This window comes from Equus quagga, chromosome 9 (assembly GCF_021613505.1).
Source record: "Equus quagga isolate Etosha38 chromosome 9, UCLA_HA_Equagga_1.0, whole genome shotgun sequence".
Taxonomy (NCBI): Eukaryota; Metazoa; Chordata; class Mammalia; order Perissodactyla; family Equidae; genus Equus; species Equus quagga.
In genome coordinates this window covers 27,992,822-28,019,615 of record NC_060275.1, presented here as the reverse complement: position 1 = coordinate 28,019,615, position 26,794 = coordinate 27,992,822, and the positions used below count along the sequence as shown (strand labels likewise).

The following is a 26,794-nucleotide window of genomic DNA, read 5'->3' as shown; positions in this document are numbered from 1 at the left end:
CTGCGTGTGACTGCAGCGTTCTGGAAAAACAGCAGAGGGCACTTCAAGACTAGCACATTTTCTTGATCTACAACACCTCTTGGTAGCGATCCAGTAAGTTCAAAGGATACGAATGGGATCTAGCCATTTATTATGTGCTTTCTGTTGCAGCACACCCTTCAAGAACTATGACTAAAAAAGAGCACGTCTTCAACAAACCTTCAGTAGCAACTTATACATGGATGCACTTGCTTTGAAACATTCTTGCCAAATTAGCAATGAGAAAAAAAAAGTTTATCAAGGCATCATAGTAGCCTCAGTTCATGTTGTAAATTGATTATATTCCAGTCCTTGGAAAAACTTTAGCCAAAAGGTTATACACTGAGTAAAATATCTTCATCCGCTTCTTTTTTTTTATTTTTTAAAAAACTGAGATACGATTGACATATAACTTTGTATTAGTTTCTTCACCTTCTTCTGAACCCTAAGAGATAGTGGATTTTATTATCAAAATTGAACAAAGTTTTCCTAAAATCAAGATTCACTTGTGAACGAGAAATCTTTTGCTCTTTATTATACTAACCGCTAACATTTTCATGAACTTGCTAAATTTTAAACTTTTTTATTTGGTTCATAGTGAGGGGAATATATTTCTTTACTTGTATAAATAAATCTGGTTTAGTACTGAAAATGTGTTAAGGATTTGAAAACCCAGGGCAGGGGTAAGGAACTTTAACACAAGCTGTGTTAAGTGCTATAAAACTCTAATTTGAAACTATTTTTTTTAAAAGTTAGCTTGTGGCCATGTATAAATGTTAAATGAACTGCATATGCTTTAAATCTCACATTGAGATAAATGCACATTCATTTATAAATGCACAGAGAGTGTCAATCATTTGACTCTGTAGTCATCACAACTTTACATTTAACAAATAGGAAAAGGAAGCAATGGTACAGAAATTATAGTCAGTGGAGAATCTAAAAATGCAAGAGCCAAAGAAATTCATAAGTTTTCTTTCTACAGCAATGATACCCAAGATGCTTGCGATGTAATCTTTTGAATAAGAACACTGTGTAACAGCATAGGATAAATGCATTGTGGGTCTATGGGAATTGTTACAAAATATGACGGTTTTAATATGCTTGAATTCTCCATGATTGTAGGTTAGGCTGGGTTTTTATTTCATCTAAAGGAAAATAATGTCTATTCTGTAGGCAAATGACTATTCTGTAATATATGCTCTGTAAACTTTAAATATAAAGTAATAAAATAATTTTGAGCGAATTGTTTGGTTCTCAGGGAGCAAAGCATGTAACCATATTTACTGATGAATTAGATCATTCAACTAAAATTATTGAGAAAGTCAATAATTGTGATACCTAACAACTTCTTGATCATCTTTAGATCGAATTTTCTAAAGACATTTCCCCCCAGGCATGTTAGCAAATACAATAAGCTGAATAAGGAACTAGATAAATTTCTCTTCAAGTAACCTTAAGTCTGCTGCCTCAGTTCTAAAGCAGATGGTATCATGTGAACACAGGTCCTTCCTGCACAAAAATGTCTCTAGCCGCCAGAGCTTGCATATTTCCACTATTAGAGGTACTAGTTTGAAAAGGGGCATGCCATGAAATTGATTACTCATATAGCATTTTATGACATGCATGTACATTTCATGTTTATTACACACCTGTCCCTTGCAATATCTCTATTGGGGCACTAAGTTAGACCTTACAACAGGTCCCTTTGGTTGAGGAACTGGCACTTAATGAACTATGTGGGATGCGTTTTGAACTCAAGTTTGCAGACCTTAAAGCTTGCGTCTGTTAGTCACAAGGACGGTGCAGTGATACACAAGCTCCTTGTAATTCACTAGCACGCCCTCCTTTAGTAGTTTTAGTAGTAGTTACTTAGCACAAAAGAATATCTGAGGAAATCAGGACTAAGGGAAATTTGGAGAAGAATTAAGAGGACTGCTTTTGAGAGAATCAGAGTTGCGTCAGGGGGCATCCATAGGTGGGGAATCATTCTCGAATGTTTACTTACAGCTATTTGATGTTAGACACTGTGCTAGGTGCTAGCGGCAGCATGAAAACTCTGGGCATCTTATGGTAGGGGATACAAAAGAAGGGGAAGAAGCAGGAGGGACAAATCATGTCTATTTCACCAATTTTCTATTGTTAGCCTGGATGTACCTTTGTCCAAGATTTCAGGAATTACAGGGTACCTACATGGCTGGGGGAAAAAATTTTAGCTTCTCCCACAGAATTTAATTTGTGACCAGGAATAATTTACTATCTATGGGAATGTGAATTAACAACAGTTGTCTAGATAAATGAATACATGATGATAAAATATTTTGCAATACAGTATAACAAAAATGTTTAGTAATACCAATTTGCATCTTCCATGTACCAAATATCCCAAAAGACATGAGACATTTTTTCTTTTATCAAGCTTATCACATGGATGTGATATCATTTCCTCTTTTACTAAAGGAACCAAATGTCAAAGAAAACTAAGACATTAAAGTTACATAACGGGCCTTAAATAGGGGCACTGAAATAAATACTTAGTTTCTTTTCCTAATGCCTATTTTACTATACTCACCACTAGCCTGAAATCACAAATTTTTGCTTGCATGTGTGACAATTTTTAAGAGTCTGAAAATGATGTCCGTACTGATGTATAAAATCAGTAAAGTCTTAAAATTTTATATCCTTCTACCTCCAATTCTACATTTAAATTCTTTCTTTGGACAACGAAAATAATAAGTAAATACACAGCAAGTAATTAGTACCTCCCATTATCTAGGTATCAAAACCTAAGGATGGTAAATACATTATTTTTAAATCTCTGTGGGGATTGGCTGTCAATCGGTTAAGAAAATCCTTCTGCTCCCCAATGAATTTAGGTGCAAAGAAAACCAAAACAAGAAGAAAAATCCCGTTTAAGACGCCTCTTATGTTGAGGTGTTTTTCAGAACTGAGAGTTGTTAACCAGCCCTTGAGATCAAGGAAAACCTGGGCGGGAGTGTTAGAGTCACAAGCAGCACTTTTAACGGAGCCCCCAAATGGAGAAAAACATCATGAAATACAAGCTTGCTTTAAAAATGACTCTCAGCAATCTCCACTAATGCAAGCATGACTTCTCCCACGCAGAAAGGAAAAATTAATAACCATCTTTCTTACATAAGCCTGACAGAGAGCTAGATACCTGGCTCTCTAGACAAGATAGGTGGGCACACATAGATATGTGCTTCATGGTATAAGGACCAGCTCAAAAATGTTGAGCTACTCAAAGTATAATAATCATGCTGTGAATATCACTACGAATCAGTGTATGCCTTTATCCAGGTGATTAAAAATATCTTACAAATATTGAGAAGAACTTATCTTCCCCATTTTAGTTATGAAAATGAAGAAGCTTGGGAAACTGCTTTAAAAGCACGAATGAATAACACCAGCTATATTTGCATGGAGACAAAGGGTGAGTAATTCAGAAAAAAAAACAACCACCCACTACATTTATTTATCAGACATCTTCCTGTTTCCTCGTTTCCATATAAATAGATTTTAGTCAGTGTCCACTTTTAGACCTGATTAGGATAGTGTGAATAACACACTTCATCTGGAAATAATTCGTTTCTTTTCATTGTCTTTCAAGTGAATTTAGTTGATTAATTGTGTTTATACTAAGTTCTGTTGACAGTGGAGGGCCTGGCTCAGGTCTGGGTAATGAAAGGAGAGAAAGATGGAAGACCAATTGCCCTTCACTGAGCTTCTAGTGTCCTAGCACTACGTTCGGAAGTTTGCACAGTGGAAGACAACGCAGGTACCCCTGGTTCGCCCACAGAGACAATTTACACATCTATTAACACATGGTAGGTAGTTACATTTAGAGGAAGCGTACAGACACATCTGTTTATCCTGTGTCTAAGTAAATCTCTTGGTAATTAGCATCTAAACCAACTGAGAGGTAAGTGGACCAAAGGATTTCACGGCAAAAATGCGAACAGTCACACATATTGGGCGGTTTGAAAACAAACCCACCAAGTTGCATTTATTTTAAGAAGAAATGCATCTTACAATTTGTAACTGTTGCACCATTTCTTCTCGGTAGGCTAGTTCCCTTTTCATCTGATCCTGGAAATTATCTGGTAGGAGAGAGAAATACAGAAAGAAATTAAAGTGCAAAATCTGCTTTTAGTATATTTAGGAAAAATCTTACTGACAGTCCCGTAGAAGTCCTCTCCTCCTTTTTGATTTTTTTTTTTTAAGTAAATAATATGGTTGTTTGAAGGAATTTTTCAAGACTATAATTTAATCAAATTAGACAGTAAATTCTGAGAGGGCAAGGTCTATATTTTATAGTCATGTGCTACATAATGACATTTCAGTCAATGACAGACTGCATATATGATAATGGTCCCATAAGATTAATGCCATAGAGCCTAGGTGTGTGGTAGGCTCACCATCTAGGTTTGTGTAAGTATACTCTATGAGGTTTGCATCGCAACGAAATCACCTAAGGACACCTTTCTCAGAATGTATCCCCATCATTAAGCGATGCATAACTGTATTTCACAGTATCTCATAGCCCATCTAGTATAATCCCTTGTATAGAATGACTACTCAGGAATGTCTGGTGTGCAATTGTGTTCTATAACCTTCGCACACTTGAGCAAGTCACAGGTGTCGAGATCTTCCACTGTCTTCAGAAGTCTAGTGTGAGTGAGGGGGTGAACCTCAGAGAGAGCTGATCATAGGAAATGCAGAAACTTGAGCATGTGATGCCTTCTAGGTGATAAGATGTAGGTCCATAGATATGCCTGCCTGCTTCACTGCCACTCATCTCACTCCTAAGAGAGTGATAAATGTACTGTGGGCTGACTCTCCCAACGTGCAAACTCTCTCACTCTATATCACCTCATCTTATGGTCCTCCTTGGGGCCGGTGTGGTTCTACAGTCCTACCTCAATCTGAGAAGGGGGGAACGTTCAGAGATATTGTTGTGCAAAATATCTTTGCCATTCTACACATCGATCATTTTTATTGCATTTACAGAAAGAAAGACTTCCCAATGTATATCACGTCATTGGATCTTCTCCATGTGACCTTTTTTAAAATGTGGACTTGGCTAACTTGGGCTATTTCTGCTTTAAATGAGAAATTAACATGCTTTCATACTGAATCTGTGGTGGACAGTCAGGGCAGTAGCTTGGAGAAACCAGAAACTTTGTCTCCATCTTTTCCTTTCCTCTTCCTTTCACCTCTACAGCCAACTGGTGTGTGGGTCCTATACATTCTACCTCCATCCTCTCCTCTCTTTGCCATTGTTAGCTCCCAAATGCGGACATCTCTTCCCTGAATAGTTTCCCACTGACTATCTGGCTTCCACTTCCTTCCTCTCCAAATCCCTTTCATTCTCGTGCTTAAAAATCTGTGATGGCTTCCCATCGCTTTCAAGATGGTAAATCCTCTACCATTCATGAGATTCTGGGTACGTAGAAGTTAAAACCATTGTTCTTTTAATTTTTTGGACTTATACCATTCTATACTATTTGAATTCCTTTCCCAATCCCAAGCATGTAATTTAAAAATTTATTTATTTATAAAGACGTTTTTTAGAGAAGTTTTAGGTTCATAACAAAATTAAGAGGAAGGTACAGAGATTTCTCATATACTCCCCAGCCCCTACACATGCATAGCCTCCTCCATTATCAACAACCCCCACTAGAGTGGTATGCTTGTTACAACGGATGAACCCACATTGACACATCATAATCATCCAAAGTCCATAGCTTACATTACAGTTCATTCTTGGTCTTGTACATCCTATGGGTTTGAACAAACATACGACATGTGTCCATCATTATAATACCATACAGAGTATTTTCACTACCCTAAATCTTCTACGCTCTGCCTATTCATCCCTCCCCTCCACCCCCAGCAACCACTTATCTTTTTATTGTCTCCATAGTTTTGCCCTTTATAATTAATTTTTTTAAAAAGACTCATTCCCTACTCTCACTTCTGAATTTGATATGAAAGGTACTGCAACAGAGGTAAGTACACGGCGCAATGCAAGGAGGAGCCCTCATTCTCTTGGGGATTTAGTGGGAGGACATTCCTGAGTAAAGATGTGGAGAACAGCATTCTACACAAAGACATGGAAGGAGAGGGCATAGCAAGTGGCTCAGCTGGCTCCAGCAGAGGGTGTGGAGGAAAACCCGTCACCCATCAAACCCACTCTCCAGTCTTCACACACACATTGTACTTCCAGCCTCTGCGTATTTGCCACTGCTGTGTTTACCCCTGCTGTGGTCTTGCCCTTACAGCAAACATCTCCCTTTCTTAAAATCCAGCTCAAGTGTTATCTCTTCCAGAAAATTCTCTCTGATTTTCCTGCTCCCTCCTGCCAGAATTAATCATCCTTTTCTTGTACGCCTCCAGCATTCTATACATGCCTCTAGGAATGCATCTACAATACGTACTATGATTAGTTGTCCTGTATCCATCTCCCAGCTACATAGTGATATTTCAGAGAGCAGGAAAAATTTTAGACGGTTTTTAAATTTTAGACATTTTTTAAATTTCGAAAGCCCACTACAGTGCTTGGCACACAGCAGGGGCTAGTTAATGAATGAGGAGTGAAAAGAGCACTGAAAAACCCACCAGAAGGCCTAGATTCTACATGGACAGTAATTAGCCAACTCTGGGGGCTCAGACCTTTATCTGAACTAACAAGGGTATGGAGAACGATGTGCTCTGTAAGGTCCTTTCTCACTCTCGTGCTTTAAGATTTGATAACAAGGTAAACTGGTTTGGTTGGGCTCCAGCACCCAGTTCTGTCTTTCCTGTGCTGGGGAAGGGGTGGTGGGTGATTTTGATTCTCACTGATAACAACTAGGGGTGAGGTGCTATATGAGGGCTTGGCACCAAACCCGCCACCTCAGGATGCTCTGGAGGTGGGTCAAAGTCCACAGCCTGGGCTCAGGGCAACAGGTGACCCAGCCATCCATGAACTGCCCCCGTTCCAATGCTGTTGGCCCCATACCTGGGCCTGAATACCTGCAGGACGATTGATGTGTTTTCCAGACATCAGAGCACATCCCAAGCAGGTCTCCCTCTGGGAAGGAGAGACTGTCCCCTGAGCCTCGGCAGCTTCCTCTGTCCCTCTAGGGTCTGAGGAGCCTCTGACCAGGGTGGTAAATTGAGATGGATTAGGAATGAGGGGCTGCCTGAAGCTGACCTGGCTGGTGCACCTCCCTGGGATCCCAGAAGATTCTGATTTTGGAGGAGGAAATAGCTAAGGGCAATTCAGAGTGGAACAATCATATCTACTCCTTACTTAATTCATGCTCATCGCTCTATGATGATGCACTCAACACAATTATTCAAGTTAAAACGAAAAAAAAAATATGAAGCCATGGAAGTGATAGAAAAACTGGTGAAGATTTTTATAAGATTGAGATGGGGAAGGGCATCAAGGACAAAAACCAAAAAGGAAAGGATTGATAGATTTGATTAGACAAAAATGTAAAACTTTGGTATGACAATAAACTACAAGCAAATTAAGCTCCCCAAACACAAAACACCATAGTCAACATTTAAAAGTATTGATACAAATGAAAGAATATTAGTGACATGACACAGAATTAATACTTTAGTGTATAAAGCATTCATATAAATCAATAAGAAAATGAACACATCAAAAGAAATATGGGGAGAGAATATAAGGAGCAGTCACAAAACACACAGAAGGACCATAGACATGTGAAAAGTGTTCAACATCCCTAGCAATGAAAGAAAAGGAAATAAGATGAGGTACCATTTTTTTCCATTTAAATCAGCAAAGATTAAAAGAAAAGATGATATGTAGTGTTCCAGGGATGGGAGTATAAATGAGTACAACCTTTCTGGAAAGCAACTTGAAATTACGTATCAAGAGCTTTAAAAAATTCATACTCTTTCACAAAGCAATTCTTTCAAGAGTTTATCCTAAGGAAATAGTCACGGATATGTGCAAAGATTTAGTTCCAATGATGTCCATTATCTAAAACTTGGATAAACTTTAATGTCCACCTTAAAAGTACATTTATGGACTGCTGTGTAGTAATGGAAAGAGGCTCGTGTTAAGCGAAAAGAAGGAAGGTAAAAAATTGTGTGTTTAATATTTCATTCTGTTAAAAAAAAAAGGATTTAATATGCATTAAAAAGGCTGAAACCCCAAAACGTTAACATTGGTTATCTCCACGTGACAAGATAACAGGTGACTTTTGTGTTCTTCCCTTCATGTTTCTGTATATTTTAGATTTTCTGTAACTAGCAAGTATATAACTTTTGAGATATAAAGATTGTTAACTGGCAAAAGAAAAAAACCCTAAAATTTTTGCTATGCTCTAAAGGTTGATGAAGGTACAATTTAACTGGAGATGAAAAAATCATTAAGCTGATTTCTCTAATGAGAATCACTTAAAACCTAACTATTTTTGGAAACGATAGCATGAAAGGAGGTAGCAGAGAAACGCAATGGAGCGCAGTCTGCCAGCCAACACAGTGGCGCGGGCCGGGCTCTGCCAAAGCAGACAGTTTGAAAAGCCAAAGGGGTTTCACACAGCAATAAAAAGTAGCCAGCCTACATTCCTGGGACCAGAAATAAGAAAAGAACCCGTATGGTAGATCCTACTCATCAAGCGACAGGCTTTGGGACTCATTCCGTTTACACAGTCTTCATTTTGTTATCACTGCTTTTAAACAACTACTGAGACTTTTGATCTATATGTGTTTTAAAATTCCTCCATCTCTGGGGCGGGCCCCGTGGCTGAGTGGTTAAGTTCATGCGCTCCACTTCCGCAGCCCAGGGTTTTTCCGGTTCAGATCCTGGGCGTGGACATGGCCCTGCTCATCAAGCCATGCTGAGGCAGCATCCCACAAAGCAGAGCCAGAAGGACCTACAGCTAGAATATACAACTATGTACCGGGGGGCTTTGGGGAGAAGAAGAAGGAAAAAAAAGATTGGCAACAGATGTTAGCTCAGGTGCCAATCTTTAAGGAAAAAAAAAAAATCCCCCATCTCTCCTTCTCCAGAGGATGCTACACAAAGAGAGAGGAAGGAAAGACAGAAACTACTGAACAGAGAATGAATCCAGTAACCACCACAGGTGAAAGCTGGGGCGACCATATTCGGGTAGATGAAATGTAGTTGGTTTTTAATAGAAGTAACTTGAACAGTAACTTGGGAGAGTAATTTTTGATAAAAATCTAAAATGACGACATGGTTAAAATCTGCTACTTAAGTTTTTCATAGAGCTCCAGTCATTAGGCCTTCTGTGTCATGCACAACTGACCTTTCCACCCAGCTCTCTCAAGTGCCACAAATTTGTCATCATCTCTGCACATCCAAGGACGCGACTCATGAGCCCTCACTAATCTCCTTTGTACAACAGTTCTCAGTGATACAATCTCATCCTTCATTGTCAGTTTTAATCCCTTTGAATACGACATCAAAATTTATATCAACTATTTACTGAGAGGATGTCATGTGCCCACTGTAGGCCAGGTGCTGTGTGGGCAGCAAGAGAAGAACACCTGTTCCTGAACGTACTTACAACGCTATAGGAGAGAGGAGGGTAGCGCGGGTGAAGCAATCAGAAAGGAGTCGCAAAAATACCTGTGGAACTAGAAATAAACAAGCAGGACTTCAGCAAAGTGTGCCGTCTCCAAAAGTGGGAAGGCTTCGTGGACGTGGCGGAACTTGAGCTGTGTCCCAAATGATGAGAAGCACCTAGACGAGGGGAGGCATTCCGGACTAGAGACAGCCGGTATGCAGAGGTGGAAAGCTAGAGGAGAGAGCGGTCTGTAGGGTACCTGGAGCTGAGCAGAGGGAGAAGCAGAAATAAGGTGGAGGAGGCAGGGTGGGCCAATTATGGAAGGTTTTGAGAGTCGGTCAGGAGTTAAATTAGATACAATATGCTCAGGAGTAGGGAATCACAATAGCTTCTTGAGTGGAAGACTTGGAGCCAAAGGTAGAGTTTTAGGAAGACTGGGCTAAGGGCAGTGGGCAGCAAGGGCTGGAGTGGGGAAGGGAGGTGAGGACCCAGGACATCCCACTGCAGTGACATAGGAGGCGGGAGGTGAGGGTCTTCTCCATTCGTGGCCTCATCCAGCCAGCCTTTAGGAGGTCAGGGCTGGGCTCTGAGGTTATACTGATGGCTGGTGGCAAGTGAGGAAAAAGAATGAAAAACTACAGCAAATGAATGATATAAGAAAGGAAGGTATAGGATGTTAGAGGAGAAGGGAGGAAGAAGAGACAGATTCACTAGGGGACGTGGACACAGAGTGACGGCAAAAATGACTTCCGGATCTACAGCTGCAAAAATGACCAGACCAGTCATTAGTGGGGGAGTTTGGAAGGGTGGCATGTTAGGGGCAGAGTCTCTAACCATTTACTCCTGTCCAATTAAACATGCCTGCCATTGCAGGATGCTTGACCAGCTGTCCTACTGTCACCTCAAAGTGACCTCGATAAGGGTGAAGCTCCTGCCATCGAACGCCTATTTCCACTCAATTCTAGATAACCTTTCTCCCTCCTTTCCTTACGATGCCCTCCGTACCTCTCTTCTCATGTTCTACCCAGTTTGTCAACTAAACGTATTGTCAAGTATCAAACCAAGTTTCACTACCTGTTCCACCCTCTGTAACTACAGCCCAATAAACCTCCAGAAGCCCTGGTTTGCTGTAAAGCCCCTGCAGGAATGGAAGCATCAGGTAATACTATTACCCCATGGTAATAGTAGCAACAACTCACATGACTCTGGGTCAGTTACTATGAGAAACACTTCATACATTTCACTCATTTAAACCTCTCAGCAGCCCCATGAGGTAGGTAGTAGTACTGTTTTACAGTTGAAAAAGAGTTTAGGTAACTTGCCTGAGGTTACTCAGTGGGGGAGTTGGTGTCCAATCCAGTAGCCCTCCTACTAACCGCCACGCCATGCTTCTCTGCCTCCGCCCTAATGGTGAATGCGTGCCTTGCCCTGCTGTTTTAGCTCCTTTCCTCCTCCCTGTGTTCCCCCCATCAGGGGCATGCAGAAGTATTGATGCAGAGGAGCTCTGGAAGCCTCTGTCCCAGCAAGTGGAGAGACTTGCTTGTTCTTCCTCTCCTCCCAACCTCTGCTCCCCAAGTATGGAGTCTTGCTTTGTCCTCTTTCCTCCTCTTCTTTTTCCTTCTCCTCTTCCTTCCTCCTTCTCCTCATCCTTCCTCTAATCTTTATCTTTACCCTCTCCATGCCCAGGATTCATTCCTGTGGTCCTCAGCAACCCTCAGAACCACAAGAAGAAGCCCAAGAGAAAGTCAGAAATTGGGACTCAATTTTTAGAAATGAGCTCCATGCTAATAATTTCCTCTTCCTCCTCCTGCGACACTATCACCATCATCATGGCAGCTGACATTACTGAGCACTTCTCCTGTGCTAGGGATGTGGGCAGCACTCCACATGGATCCTCTCATTTAGTCATCTCATCCTCCTGCCCGATGGGAATTATCTGGCCCATTTTACAATTTCCAAGGCCATCCAACTAGGAAGCGGGAGATCCCAAAAGGGAACGCAGCTCTGGTCAGTGTTGAGCCTGGATTCCTAATTGTCACACACTGCTGTGTAGCCTCGGTGCTCTGTGTTCTAAGTGAACTGGATTTTAGTTGTTGTGACTGTGTCTGTCCACCTCCCAGTAAAAAACTCTGCCAAACTGGCCGGGATTCCTCTCTGATTCCTTCTGATGTGGCTTCATGAAGTTCCATTCACCCCTTTGCATCTGAGTGAATCTAAATCTGTCCGCCAGCCTCACGGCCTCTCACATGTAGTTAACAAGCACATAATGTGCATTTGCTATTTTCATAGGTGTGAAATTAACTGCCACTTTGTGGTGTGTCTAAACCACGCATTATTCAAACTTGGGCACACACACACCACTTCCTTGGTCAGTGGAGTACACAGCAGATAAAAAAGAGAAAAAACTTTCGTTGTTGCTTAATTGCAGTGTTTCATACATCCGGCAATCACAGAGGATTCATTTTAATTCACATCAAAAGGACGAATAATAGGTTTCAATCGAAACTGGTCAGTTGTACCATAACATTCTTTTTTTTTTTTTAACAGAAACATATACATGTTGTATGGTAGAGCAGGTAATAAGGAAAATGTATAAATTATTATAAATTACTTAATTCCTTAAAATGATTAATTCGCTTTCATTAATGGGATAAATCACGGCTACACCAGCTTCATGGGGAGTCAGGTGGGCACTGTAAGGATTTGATGGGACTTCTACCCACTCTGCTGGATCGAAAAGCAGGGATCTGCAAACTCAACAATCAGGTAAACATCAACTTACAGGGGAAACCGATCATTCAATGTCTACTCGTTGCTGCAAAGAACCCCGCAGTCTTTCTTACGATACAGTTTTGGAAATTAGAGAGCCCTGGATCCTTCGGAAGTGCCTGGTTTTTAAGGTTTCAAAGATATTTTTAATATGTTTCTCTTTTTCTTGAAGCTACAAATGTCATGTGATCCTAATACACTATCAAAAGCTATCGGCCATTCTCCCCTCCATCTTATTCTGCACCTCAGCAGGCATTCCCCAAACTCAAAATCCTGAAGCATGGTGAGCTCCAAACCTCCCTGGCCAAGACTCTATTGCTCCTTGCTGTCAGCGCTCTCTTCCGTCTCGCATCTCCTTCATGTTTACCTCGCTAAGCGTTCTGCTGCAACTCAGTTTGACACATTACCAGGAACCCAATACTATTCAAAAACGCCATCCGAGGGGGCACGTCTTTCAATCGTGCTGACGATTACACTGGAGAAGCCCTGGGGAATGCAGACCCTCCCGCTCATATTATCAAAATTGTCACAATTCCTGAAAACTCTTTTTGCAGATGCTGGTCTATGCTCTAGCACAGGAATTGCCAACACGAGTTTTGTGACGCCCAGATTAATAAACAAGGGGCATGCTGACATCCTAAAAAAGTGTGCCCCTAAAATTATTATGAAATTTAGATAATTCAAAATACAAGTTTACATACTATTTTCTTTCCCACTTTCCTTTCTCTGGAGAGAGGAATATGATTAAATGAAACTCCAAAAAGTTTCAAAAAAACACTACTGTGATGGATTTGTCCAAATGTGACCCAGAGCAGGGCTGGGAAGGCATGGACACCTGTCACGATGTCTTTCTGAGATTCCGGGACTCAGGGAGCAGAACCACTAGTTTTTACACTACAATGTCTCCTGCCACCACATTTGGAATGGAATTTTAACATTAAATATGGATGGAAAATCCAAAACTACCAAAATTATGTTAATTTCAATTAATAAAATACATGGGAACATTGAATTGTTGGATTTTAAATCTTCAGATTTATACATATCTCAAGCACTAGGCAGCTCTCCAGCCAGCATGATCTGAGAATAAAAATTAATCGTTCTTTTGTTTTTCCTGCCTTAGAAAACAAAAATGCCTGAGTAATTTCTTTGTTTAAAAACACATAATCTAAATATGTCTGAATATTTAAATATATTGACATATTGTTGGTATATTTCTGTACATATTTTAAATATACACGGTACCTACACATAGATACACATACACCAATACAATAAATAGCAAAAGGTTTTTGTAAGAAATTTTATCTGTGAGCTGATTCAAAGCATAAACAACAGACTAAAATTTCTGAATATTTAGACGGAGGCCACGGGAAGACCGTGTGATGCTTTACACCATCACTTAACACTTAGAAGCATATTTTTAAGCCTAATAATAGAAATGTCGTCAAATATCATAATGCAATGAAATAAAAGTGATTGCTTACTGAATACTGGGAAAGATGTATTTCCTTTCAACACTTGGAATTCTTGTTCTAGTCGTCTCCGTAAATCTATTTGTTCAAATAAAACCTTCTGAAGTTCTTCTAATAAAGAAAAAAAGAAGAATCATTTTACTAATCTTTACAAATAACTCTCCAGAGAACTGTTATATATGCCAATTTATTATTATAAGATAAAATATTTTACCAGTTTAAAAAGTGTTGCATAGACATAGGATAGATTTTGTGCAGAAATCCATGAATATAAATCAATGTAATATATTATTTTAAAGTATTATATTACAGTGTCATGTATTGATTGATATGTATGCATTAATCTCAATTATATCCACCCAATGGTCCATATATTATTCATATGTTGCTTGTCAACTTAAAATATTGTGTAGAACAAAAATACCCTCCTATTATCTCTATACTCTTTTAAAGCTAAGAGAACGTCTACAGAATTAAAACTTTTCTTTACCTTTTCCCATATTTTCTACATCCTTTTTGAGTGAATGAGGTGAATTCATTTCTTGTGTGTGTTCACCTTAAAAAAAAAAAAAGGAGAAAAAAATATTAGTTTTGGGTAGGCTATTTCCTTAAAGTCTTTCTTTTCATTTTCGTTTAATATCTACAAAAGAACTTATTTAATATAGCTTGAAAGTGGATGTCCTCAGATCCAAATGTTGCCCTTATGTACGATTTCCCTGAAACATGGCAGGGAGCTAAAGAAAATGGGAGCCCAGTTTACCCAGCCTGTGACGGCAGCTCCCTGGAAGCAGATTCCTGAAGTCAGCCCCCTTCCAGCCCCCACCACTACTCATCCTTTACAATGAAGGTAATTGCTAGAATGGGCAAAAGAGAAGGTTGAACAGTCAACATTTCTGGAAGAAATCCAATCAGAGTCTCTCTCCTTCCAGAAGTGAAGAAGCCTGGTATCAACTGGAAGGCCCTCAAGACCATGGAAGCGGAAGCCTCTTGTCTTCTTCAGCTGCCAAAATTTGGGGCAGTGAAAGAGAAGTGGGAGGAAGCTTTAGCTGTCCTTGGGAGAGAATTTATAAGCCTGGAGCGATTTTTAAATAATTGATCTTTTTTTAAAAAAATCAACCTAAAACAGAGATGTGAAATAAGTTGTCTTATGTTACCTTGTAATATTCACATGCTTGCTGATAGTTTCTTAACTACCTGTCTTCAGCCAGTAAAAACTATATTGTGGATAAAGGTTAGATTGTTGTCCTTACCTATTTTGCTTATGTGATAACTAGAACAATGGTAAGTTAAGAAAACGTATTTATCTACAGTCATAAATCGAGTCTACATAATCCAGAAAACATAAATAAACCAATGAAATCCAATCATTCAGCTAACTAGAAATTTTTTTGTTTCCAAATTTCAACCTGCTATCTGCAACTATCTACATGATGTAATTGGATTTCCATTTTTACCTAAAGAGGTGTAGCAGGACCGACAAAGCTGCTCTAAGGCGTCATGGATTTCCCTTTCCCCTCTCACCTCCCCAATTCCTCCACCTCCCATCCCTCTGAGCTCCCTCCTTCTGTGTCAGTGGTGCTTTTTTCTTACTGGCCTTATGCACCCACTAGGCGGTGTGCTACTTGAGGTAGGGGTTCTATCTTTCCTGCATGGCCAGTGCCTAGCCCAGAGCTGGACACATAATAGGTATTCAATAAAGTGTTTTCAGTTGTCACTGAAAGGAACCCCAAGAGGTCATAAATTCTAAATTATAGCATGGACAGAATGCATCATTTCAGTTCTCTCCTCTATATTTGTTCATTTCCCTTCCTCAGCAAGAAATGGAATGTAATGGCCCCAGGCACTTGCAGGAATACTGAGAGATTTCACTGTCAAGGCGAAAATTCCTGCAAAAAAGGAAACAGAATTTCTCCCCAGAGTAGCGGCCTGCAGCATCAAGGACAGACAGGAAAATCCTTAACATATTATCAATGGCGATTCTGCATTCCACCTGATGTCTGCTGGGAGCATGCGTGTGCATGTATGAGTAATTGCACAGTGTGTAAATACACATATATGCAAATATTCCTGCACATGTGCAGAGTTATGGGAAGGTGCTTCCCCTGGCTTCCCATCATTAGGACAATACTATCTTTGGCATCCCTGAGTTCCTTAATGGCAGGCATCTTCTCTACTATCCAGATCACAACCTCATTCCTACTCTCATCTTGGACATGACCTCTCTCTGTAGGCTTCTGAACATTAATACCTTGACTTTCTTCTCCATATAATAAAATAATGAGGTAAGATCTGTGACGCATTTCACATATAGACCTCAATATAATTCCCACAAAACATTACTATCTAAAAGAAGAGTACCATGAAGGTTGATAACAAATCATCAATATGTATACCAAGAATAATGATATTTTAAAATGAAGATAAATGCACATTATATGCAGTTTGCCCAACTGACTCTAATTTCAGTTAACCAGTTGAATGGGTAGACGTTTCATAGTTACACACAATATTGAGTTTGAACAAGAGAAGAAACAAGTGGGCATGTATCTCTCCATCTATCTACAGGGCATAATGAGACTTTATCATTCTATAACTTTCTCAATCACTCAAAACATGATTCAGAGGAGACAGTCTGTTTCTGAATAGGCAACTCTAGGAGCCATGTCCTCATCACAGTATAGACCAGATTCTTTCTGATTCATTAGCGTATTCTGTGGGCTGTTTATCTTATACTACATTTCAATTAGATAATTAAATTTTAAAAATGAAAATGTGATATGTAAAAAGGCATTTCTTTTCCACTTCACAACTAGGAGGTTTACATAGGTAAGAAACCATTAAACAAATGGCTAGTAAATGGAAACTATATTAACCACAGACAAATCTACTGATGACATTAATAATAAGCTTTTCTTTTCATCAGCTTTGTGGAGGTTTTATTAATATTTTACATCAGTGTCTCTTTCAAACAGATATTCTGCTGCAACTTCTCAGTAAAATCTGCCAATTTTCAGAAGATTCAAATGTCTTACCGACAAAGCGTTTTAAAAAAATAGTTAAATATTAGGTAAATAAGGGAGCACAGAAGCTTCAGCTGCCTTTTGTGTATCTTTTACTGGCCCGCTGCCTTTTGTATATTACTAATCTGTGAAAACCAGATTGTTAATGGTGGTTAAAAATGACCTCTGGGAGCCTGGAAATGTTTGTTCACTATTACTGCTAATGTTTTCCATCTGTGGTTAAAAAAAAAAAAAAGGCAGTCTAATACTAGATTAAATAAATGAGATTTAGTTGACAATGAGCTTCCAATTTTTATAAATATTCCATCAGGTTAAATGCATTTTACTTTTCCAAAGTTAATGAATGGATTTGGACACATCCAAAAATTTAAGTGCTTACTTTCCTTCCCTATATTCCCCCTTTTAAAAAAAGTTACCAAAAGGCAGGAGCGGAGGCATAGAGATCTTAAGTGTGTAGTTATAGGAAAGAAAACTATAACTTGGAAGGAATAGCTTTCTTGGAGGGCTGGCCTAAAACATTATCACGAGTCAGACTGTAAAAGAAAATAGTTGGGTGGCTTCAAGTTGTAGAGTAATGCATAATTAGGGCATAAAATACATCCCGTGGGCTGACGTGACCGGAAGCTGCTGCTCAGGGTTGCGTCTGCACCAGTGCTCCATGACTGCAGGTTCATGGGGCCAGGTCACTGTGACCTGTATTGTCACCCGTGAATCCTGCTTGCCCCGGGAAGGTACAGGCAGCATCACGCTACATCAGGGAAACTACACCTCTGCCAAGTGTGGCAGAGGCCAGAGAGCTGGGGGTCAGGTGGTCCCTGCTTCCCTGGGCTCTCCAGGGTCCTCCAGCACCAGGTGGTCCCATATTCCAGGTGAATGTTCCACCTCACCCAAGTTCTGCCCTCACATAGTCATCAGAAACTGGAAGTACAAGAGGGATGGATGTAAGAATAATGTATGCCGAAGGAGAGATGCGCAGTAAATAGCAAGTGAAGAGGAGACTGGACTATCCAAAGGAAAAAAACCCCCAAACATCCAATAGAGTCATTAGCACTTTAAAGGCACGAGAGTAACTACTTCCTTTTAAATATCATGGCACACCTCTGCTCAAGGACCTGCAAGCTTCCCATGGTCTACACTGCAGAATCCACTCTAAATTCCTACCCTGGAGCCTCCATGTGCTCCCATAACCTTGTTCCATCCGGCTGAGACAAGCTGTCTTTCTCTGTCACCGAACACAAACCTCTTCCTCTAGCTGGGCGTTTATTTCTCACGTCTGCTGGCTCTGCTTCGCGTTGTTTACCTTGCCTAAGTGCCCTCCACCCCACCCCACGCCATCCATCCAAAATCAGAATACCATCCAAGTCCCGGCTCTTCCGAAAGCCTTTCCCCACTTCTGCAAATGCCGCTGATCCATTCCTTCCTGGGCTGAATTTCCACGTGCTTGTCATCTTTACTCTGCCACTTTGTACCCGACATTCTGGCATCTCACCTATGCCAGTCTGGTCTCCCCCTGCTAGAAAAATCTGCTTTCTGAGGGCATGGAGATCCTGCCCTACAGGTAACACCATCACCTCTCCCCTAGAGAGGGGTACAAACACGTTCCACGAATACTTGCTGTATTTCATTTAACTCAATCCAGTTTGTGACAGAAATACCAACTAATGTTATTGTAACTCCTCTGTTGCCATAAGGGGTTTTTAAGCACTAACTCATTCCTATGAATGAAAAAGCACATTCTGATCTATTTGTATATTCTAAGACTCACTCTCTATTTTCAGTTTATGGGGGAAGTTTGTGATGGTCCCATTTTTGTTTCTATCTGACATTTTGAAAATTTCTTTTAGAGACAAACAAAACTGTAGCACTGAATTTTAACAGAGCCATGAAAATGTGAATGTATATGTCCGCTGTGGCCTCCAACAGCAAAAATACCTTGCATTTTTAGAGCTCATTTAATTTGAAGAGCCAAATGAGTGGGTCAGAGGACCTGTTCTGTTGGTAGTCATGGGACAGGAGAAGCTCTAAATAGATATTATTTTTCTCAAGCTAAACTCGAATTCAGTCAATAAGATCATTTGAACATTCTACCCGGTACGTATATACAGTATACTAAGTACGCAGAGTACAATATGAAATGCCTGACATTTGGATGATGATTAAAAATTTAGGCATTCATCCATCCTTTCTGTGGAAATACATTCTCTCTCCTTCCCTCTCCTTTCATCCCCACTCAGCTTCTCATTCCTCGTCTTGGCTGTCTCCCTTTTAAATTCTCCCTGGAGCCAGCAACCAGCACTTAGAGGTGCTGCGCCAGCCTGCAGCCCCAGGGGGAGCAAGTTGCTTATCACTGAAAGGGCCTCCATGTTCCAGGACTATTGTTGACAACACCCGATGAAAAATATTTGGAGAAAATGTTCCCTTTTATAGAAAGTAAGCGTGTTATTGTATTGCACACTCAAGGGTAAATTTAGTCAACGAAAACTATTTTGGTTTGGGGCCATGTCTATACACGAGATACACATGCACTTGAACATTTGGATGAAGAATAAAAAATTTCAGTGAAATATCCAGATGTTTCCATAGTTTGTGTGGACTCACGTGCTCCCACATGTGTCCTGGTGCAGGGGAGCAGACCCTGGAAGGGAGGACATGATCTGCATGTGAAGCTGCAGTCTCTGTATGCAGTTCCCAATGCACTGTCATGCCCCCAGGGCCGGCCTGAGGTTCCGCCCTCTCACCTCCAGCAGCCTCAGCACAGGGCCTGGCCTCTGTTGAACACACTCCATTTATACATATTTAACTCCTAAATCAATCAACTCTGAACTTTAATAGCTAATCTTAGTCTTATAATCTGGCTTTAATTTAGATTTTCTGGAATTTTTAGTTTCTCTTTCCCTAACAATCAATCTTAGAGGTACAATTCGGATGGGGTCAAACTTAATCTGCCATTAGTATAACTAGTACATTTAACAATAACCAAAATTTAGTACGATAAATGGTTTAGAGGGGTTTTTAAGAATACTTTGCTTTAAGGCTTTAAAAAATCAATTCCTGTACAACAGAAAGCAAGGTTAAATAATTTTCTTCTCCATCAGTGGGACATAGACTTCTGCTATTTCTTGGTGTTAAATTCTACATTAAACTCTTCCCTTGTGACATTTGGCACTTTAGTGAGGTCACAGAACAGAAGCGAAAAGAAAATCAATACCACTGGGGAGGTGACGGTACAGAATGAACTAACTAAATATTAACTCCATTAGCAAAGAAAAGGAGAAAGAGCAAGATTAATACCAGTGGGATTATAATAACTAAGAGTTACAGCAAACTTCACAATTTATGACCAAAATTTATTGCGAGTTGCATGCAGATTGCTTCTTGATTCAGTATATCAAACCTTTTCGATTAGCGAACCTTGAGTTCATTTTGAATTCACTCGAGTTTTGGAACTTCTGTTGTCAATTAATGCTACTTAATTTTTTTCTGGAGAGTTTTTGATTGTCCTTCTCTATCTCCTTGAGTTTCATATAAATGTTTAAAAATTATAAGTAGTAAGGGAAATTATTCCTAAGTAAAAAGAAACTGATATCTGAAATATGGGCATTACTTAATTTTGAATACATATATTGAAAAACCTCAAAATTCATTGTTCATAAAAATGTCAGTAGTAATGTAAAAGTGGGGGGCTTTATTAAATTTTACAGGCGGATAAACTGAGGCACAAAGTAGTCAAAGGTCTTACCCAAAGGCATCCAGAGAGAGAATGAAACCTCAGATCTACTAGTCTGTGCTTTTTAGAATTTTTCTTCTTCTTTTCCTTTTTTTTAAAATCATAAGCATGTTCTAAAATAGAATGGAATAATAAATCAGAGTGCCTCATTCGCTATATATTCATGAGAAGTGTAACTGCTTCTTACTATTCTCAGAAATCCGTCCATAGCATATTAAGTACACTAGAGAATCATACCAGTGAAAATCAAATTGATTTTAAAACTTCCATACATATAACAAGATGCAGCCGCGCTCAGAGTCCGATGGTGCTGGCGTTTCTACAATGAAAGGGATTGAAATCTGGGATGACTCCACTTTACGGGATTTCCTTGACCTGCAATAGCTTTGAGCTGTCTCACCAGCTTACCCCACTGCATTCAATTTCAAATCACTTAACTTCACTAAAGTTATTCAAAATGGATGTGCAAAACCTTACTCTGGGACTGCAAGCAAATTTATATTTTTGAGCAGGCAATATATTGACCAAACTGCCATCCCCCTAATCTATATTATTTGATTTTAAGTCATGGGTCTAATTTTAAAGAAACCTATAGATAAAAGTTCTATTGGCTTCTGGGGAATCTTGGCTCCTTAAAAATTTCATGTTTAGTCCTTCTGATTATACAGAAATACAATATCCGCGGTGTGTAAGGTTAATGACCATGAACAGGAAAGTTTAAAAAAAATTATTTAAAAATGTAATCTTTGAAATTGCTGAAAAGGAACAGTTACCAATAAGGCTGAAAGGTTGAAGGAAGACTAAACTTAACTAAAATGATAAACTAAAAAATCAACTGGAACTAAGTATTGTTGCTAAACTGAATTTGTGTTAGGGATCAACGAAAGTAAGTGCCTATCATTTAAAGATATGTCTATATCCTTATTTATTTAGAGAAAAGTCATAGAAATTTCTTGATAAAGTACATTTATGATTGCCACGGGAGTGAAAAATTCATATAAAAATAAAAAATTGCATACTGACTTACTGAGTAGTTTGACAAGATGTTTCATTCTTCTATGTTATACTGCATATGTGCTGAAACAAAATATTGATATTTCCCAATAGTAATTATTAAATTAAACACTGGCTAATGGGACACATGATTATATAAACCTTACTGGATGGTATGATGTGTGGAACACCATTACAGTATTCACACTGCCTTACCGCTTATCTGTCCCCTCCTTTTGACTGGAAGCAATTTGAGAGCAGGGACTGCTGTTGATTCTCTCTCTGAGTCCCCAGAGCCTAGCAAATGCCTAGCACACAGTAGGCATTCTGAAATACTTGGGGAATCATTGAGTAAATAAACAAATGAACGCTGTTACGACTACGTGGAAGTTAACAGTTGTTACATGGGGAGAAATAACTGTATTAACAAGCAGAGTTCTCTGGATAAAGCATTCTACTGGAACCAACCCAAGGCAGCTAATCACCAGTCTTCATAGTCTTTTTGGCTCATCTAGATTTTCGACACTTTGTTAAACAAATGGATTCTTGGATTCTGACCACAAGTAAATACATTAATACCAAAACACAGGCCTCATTCCCACTCTGGGATTTTCTCAAATGTGCATTCTAACATGAAGACAATGAGCTAATATTTCTTACAAGCAAGGACAGCTGAAGGTAGGTCATCTCCCACAAACTCCTTACCCCAAACTCCTTAACACTTTTTGGTGTTTAAAACATCATCTCCACATGCTCAGCAAAGGAACCAGGAGGATGAAGTTCTCGTGACCCAAGATTCCGAGATAAATTTCACAAAATATACTCGTCACCTGAACATTTGTTCATTTCAATAATATGTTTCGCTCCTTTCCACATCCTACCTGTCTCCCATTCAATACAGGATAATAATATGATATAGCCTACTACCTACATACTTTCCTGACTAATGTGAGAATGAAATTGTAATATGGAAAATCAATGCAGAGCAAGTTTCTCTGGGAATCTGTATCAAATTAATTATTGTGAGAAAGGGACTAGTAATATATCAATAGCATGACTAGGTGTTATTACCAACATAACTATTGACTGTACTGCCCTGAGTTCCAGGGCTGTGGAATTTTTATATGAACACTGATCGTGGCTACATGTTTACTTACTTCCTTTTGGCATTTGAATTTCCGTCTGAATATCAAACCACAGTGGATTCTGTGGTTTCCATCCACTCTGGTTATCATCCTTAGTGTTCTGATGGCATTTCAGGGTTTAGGGAACGCACTAAGTGTGTGGAAACCAAACCCCTTACAAGGCCAGGAGGAACTGGTTTCCACATTGAACCAGACCAGCCATCCAAATCAGAGGAAGATGAAGAAGAGAAATTTATGTTTTAACAGACCTACAGAGAGTATCAATATACAGGGAATGAAGGGAATATAACTCTGTGAAGGAATCAGTATGTTCTAAAACATTTAGATTTCTAATGGGTATGCACATTTGTTGAAATGTTAACTTCAAATTTTTATAAAAATTATGAATACTAGTTGTTAAGCACAACATAGGAAAGTAAAGTTCCTAAAAAGAAAAGATTTCAGATTGTGGAATTTGGATTTTCTCATTAAATCTACAGAAACTCTTTTAATTTAACAATTTAAACATCAAATTATCCCATAGTTTTGTACAAGTCATTACTACCCCTTAAAAAGCTATGCACATTTTAGATCTTTTATAGAATATTTATAAAATTTTATTTTTATTTCCTTCAAAATTTGCACCTGAATAGAGTAGAGTTTGGCACAAGCAGACTTATGATGATTTATGGTTTACCTAAATGAAGTGTAAGGTCTGGTGTGAATTATTCTCCAAATATGTTACTTTATAGTAAATACATATTCTATAATTTGAACTTCAGTATCACCAATAGCCAACTCCAAAATAAAACTCTCCAAATTTAGGCAGTCAAAAACAACTTTAAAATTAAGGCATATAAATTACAAAGTACTAATTTTACAAGCAACCCTAAATTAAAATCTGTCTTAAGATTAGTAAGTGACAAGTGGGATCCGTGTCCTGCCTCTATTGGTTACATTACTCTGCCTCTGAATGGGTTACATTACTAAAAGAATCCACAGTCACTGATACATGTAAGTTTTCTTATTTTATTGGACTTTGGGCTTCATGGGGCCTGCTCGCAAAATGGGGTCATACATAAAATAAAACAAAAACAAAAATTTCCCCCAAATTAGCTTATGGACAGTGCCACTAGGCTGTGACACTACTTTTAAACTCTCTTTCCAAGCTTTGTCTATTTTGGTAGAGAGCAATAGGAATCCTCTAAGTGCTCTTGGGCTGTACAACACAGACCTAGCAAAGGGCTCCATCCACTTCAGCTGTTGAAACAGCCCGAGTTAATCTGCATTCACTAGAGTACACAGAGACTTCCATCTGTGGTTTCCAGGCATGGGAGAAATTGGGCTACTTTTAAATCTATTTTTAGCTATACGGAGCTACTAAATATCCTTTGATCTGGGGCTGAGGAATGTTTCTAAAATTGTTTTTTCATAGTCATGAATGTATTGTTTCCAGTGGCTATTAATTTCTACACATATCCAACAAACGAAAGCACTTGACTACCTAGAAATATCTGGGAAATGGCTAGATATTACAGAATCAATCGAACAGAATTGTAAACCTTTTTTTTGTGTATGTGTGCAAGCCCATTAGAAATTCCTTGGTCGCAATCCTTTCCATTTCAGGCCTCAATTTTGTGAAATATCACACTAGGGAGGAGCAGTTCCTGAGCAAAAATCATTGCCTTTGTGACTTTATATTGTACTTTTGGATTGTAACAGAAAATCCACCTTTAGCAATTTTATCATATTAGACACTTAGGGCAAATTTGTGAAAGGTGATTTTCTGAATTTTCAAAGGGCATAAAGCTTTAATGTATGGAAGTGATAATAATAAAAACATTTAAAACATGCTGACAAGCAGGTAAAGCTACAAAAAGCCAGCATTGTATATTTCATGTAGACTTGATGTGGCCACTCACCAATGATGTACCACAAAATTATTCTTAGTAACTCCTTAGCATTGTCAACCAAAACTGGGTGTTGATCACTATTTATAGAATATACTCATGAGATAATTTGGAAATATCTCCCGATATACAAAGCCTTCTTCCTATGATATATAAAGCCATTCTTTTTCCATTAAAATAGGTATTTGCATTTTGCCATTTAAAATATTGAGACGTTTCCTTTATGAAAAATTAAAAACAAAGGTTTGGAGACCTTTTTCATTGTACTTTGCTGTTATATAAGATTCCTTTAAGATCCTATTTTCTTTATTTCTGCTCCCCACACCACTCTTTCTCCCTCTCCCTTACTTCCTAGCTTGCTCTCTCTGTCTCATTTGACAGGCAAATTTGCAGACATTGCCGCAGGATAACAACCTCGTTTGACAGTCAATTAACCGTGAATAGTCAAAGCCAAGGCAGTTTGCATTACATAAATGGAAAATTAGATTCCTTTTTCCCAAGAAACAAAACCCTCTCCTTAAGACACTGCAATAGACAACTTAGTATCAAAACTTCTAATCACGTCTTTCCCAAACCCCTTGGAGACATTTAGCAATCAGTAAAAGGTGGTTTCATTTAATTTGTATAATGTAATTTTTGTAAATGTATTATACATTTTGTGTAGAGATCATTATCATGGAGATAATATAAATGTTGGCATAGATGTCATAAAACACCTTTAATGTCTTTCTGACAGATATTAAAAGCAATAAGCTGTGATCCTTTTTAATGGAAGGTTTCTAAGAGAACATTTCAATTATTGTCATTTTATGCTTTTCCAGCCTGTTTCATTGTGTAACCTGATATATTTCTGAATTTTCTTCTGAAATATGCCCAGCGATTAATAATCTTATTGCTATTAATGTCACTGCTTTCCCATTTGTGTTTTTCTTAGTTATATCTACTAGGAATTGTTTTTTATCTTTACCCTTGTACTAAATATTCAGTCTTTTGATTATGAATTTCAGGTCCTCTCTCTGTCGTCTGCCTCTTCCTTCCTCCCATCTGTGCCAGCCTACCTGATCTTTCTCTCCAAAAATCTCCTCCGGAAGCGTCGGGATCTGTGATGAAAAAGCTATGTTCCTTGTTCTTATCTAGAATCAAACAAAACAAAATCTACAAGTGATCATACTGACAAGCGGAAAACAAAGACATCCAAGAGTTTTAACACATATTTCTGTATTTGTGTGTGTTTAGAGTGCTGACATCACTTAAATGCAAAGAGGAATGTTGAAATTGGGGGCTATTTGGAAAATTACCATTGCTTGGAAATTACAGAAATGCTGCCCTTTAAAATATATGCTGTAATATCCAAAAAAAAAAAAAGCAAAAAAAGCATAAAATTCAACAGATGAAAACCCACAGAATGGTAGTGGGGCCAGGAGGTGCTGGGTGTGTCTCATAGAAATGGTTAAAGGTAGGAGAGAAAACTGGTGGTTAATTTTTCTTTTACCTGAAAAGTCGTTGTTGTCCTTTGTAGATAAAATAACTTGGTTATTTTCCTTAGTTTTCTGATTCTGCGTGGGGAAGAATTAGACACACAAATCAATGCCTGGATCAAACCATATGCTAATGTCAACAGTCAGCAGGAAGAAGCATCAATAAAAGTGACTCCATGGGGCCTCAGGAGACATCATTTTTTGATGATTATCTTCTTTGAATAGTTGTTGCACTTCAATACATGTGTACGACTCCACGTACCTGAGCTACTTTTTAAGTAATATGTTAATTAAATACACACCTATTATATGCTCTGTAAATAAACACGCCACGCTATTTGTCAAATCTACACTGCATTAGGACAGTCACCTCACTCTGAAGTCCTTGAGAGTGTCTTCTAGGCACACTCGAGTGAACCCTGAATGCTGAGCCATTTAAATGTAACTCTGTCTTTAGGGCTCACAGGTAGCACTCTCACGTGGATGGACATTGGTTTGGGAGACCAGGTCTTGCTGGAGAATCTTTTGTTTTACTGGACACAATATCTTACAGATGTGTCCATTACGGCAAGAGGGCTCTGGCCTTCAAACCTTGATTAAATCAAAGCAGTTCAAACAAAACTGAATTTAACTTTTGAAGTTAATGTATTTTCAACCCTTTTTGGGTCATGGTGGAGGGAGGTGCTGAATTATAGAGAAAAAAGG

General features: G+C 38.9%; 1 protein-coding gene across 1 annotated transcript in view; it reads right to left on the bottom strand.

The window, feature by feature from the left end:
* The window catches only part of SKOR2 (SKI family transcriptional corepressor 2), a 33,145-nt gene that overhangs the window by 3,367 nt on the left and 2,984 nt on the right, over positions 1 to 26,794 (bottom strand). The window contains exons 2-6 of the mRNA XM_046671028.1: positions 26,104 to 26,167; positions 25,670 to 25,744; positions 14,328 to 14,393; positions 13,850 to 13,948; positions 4,069 to 4,136 (exon numbers count right to left, since the gene is read on the bottom strand). Of these exons, the coding sequence (XP_046526984.1) occupies positions 4,069 to 4,136; positions 13,850 to 13,948; positions 14,328 to 14,393; positions 25,670 to 25,744; positions 26,104 to 26,167 (372 nt within the window). The remainder of the gene's footprint in view (positions 1 to 4,068; positions 4,137 to 13,849; positions 13,949 to 14,327; positions 14,394 to 25,669; positions 25,745 to 26,103; positions 26,168 to 26,794) is intronic.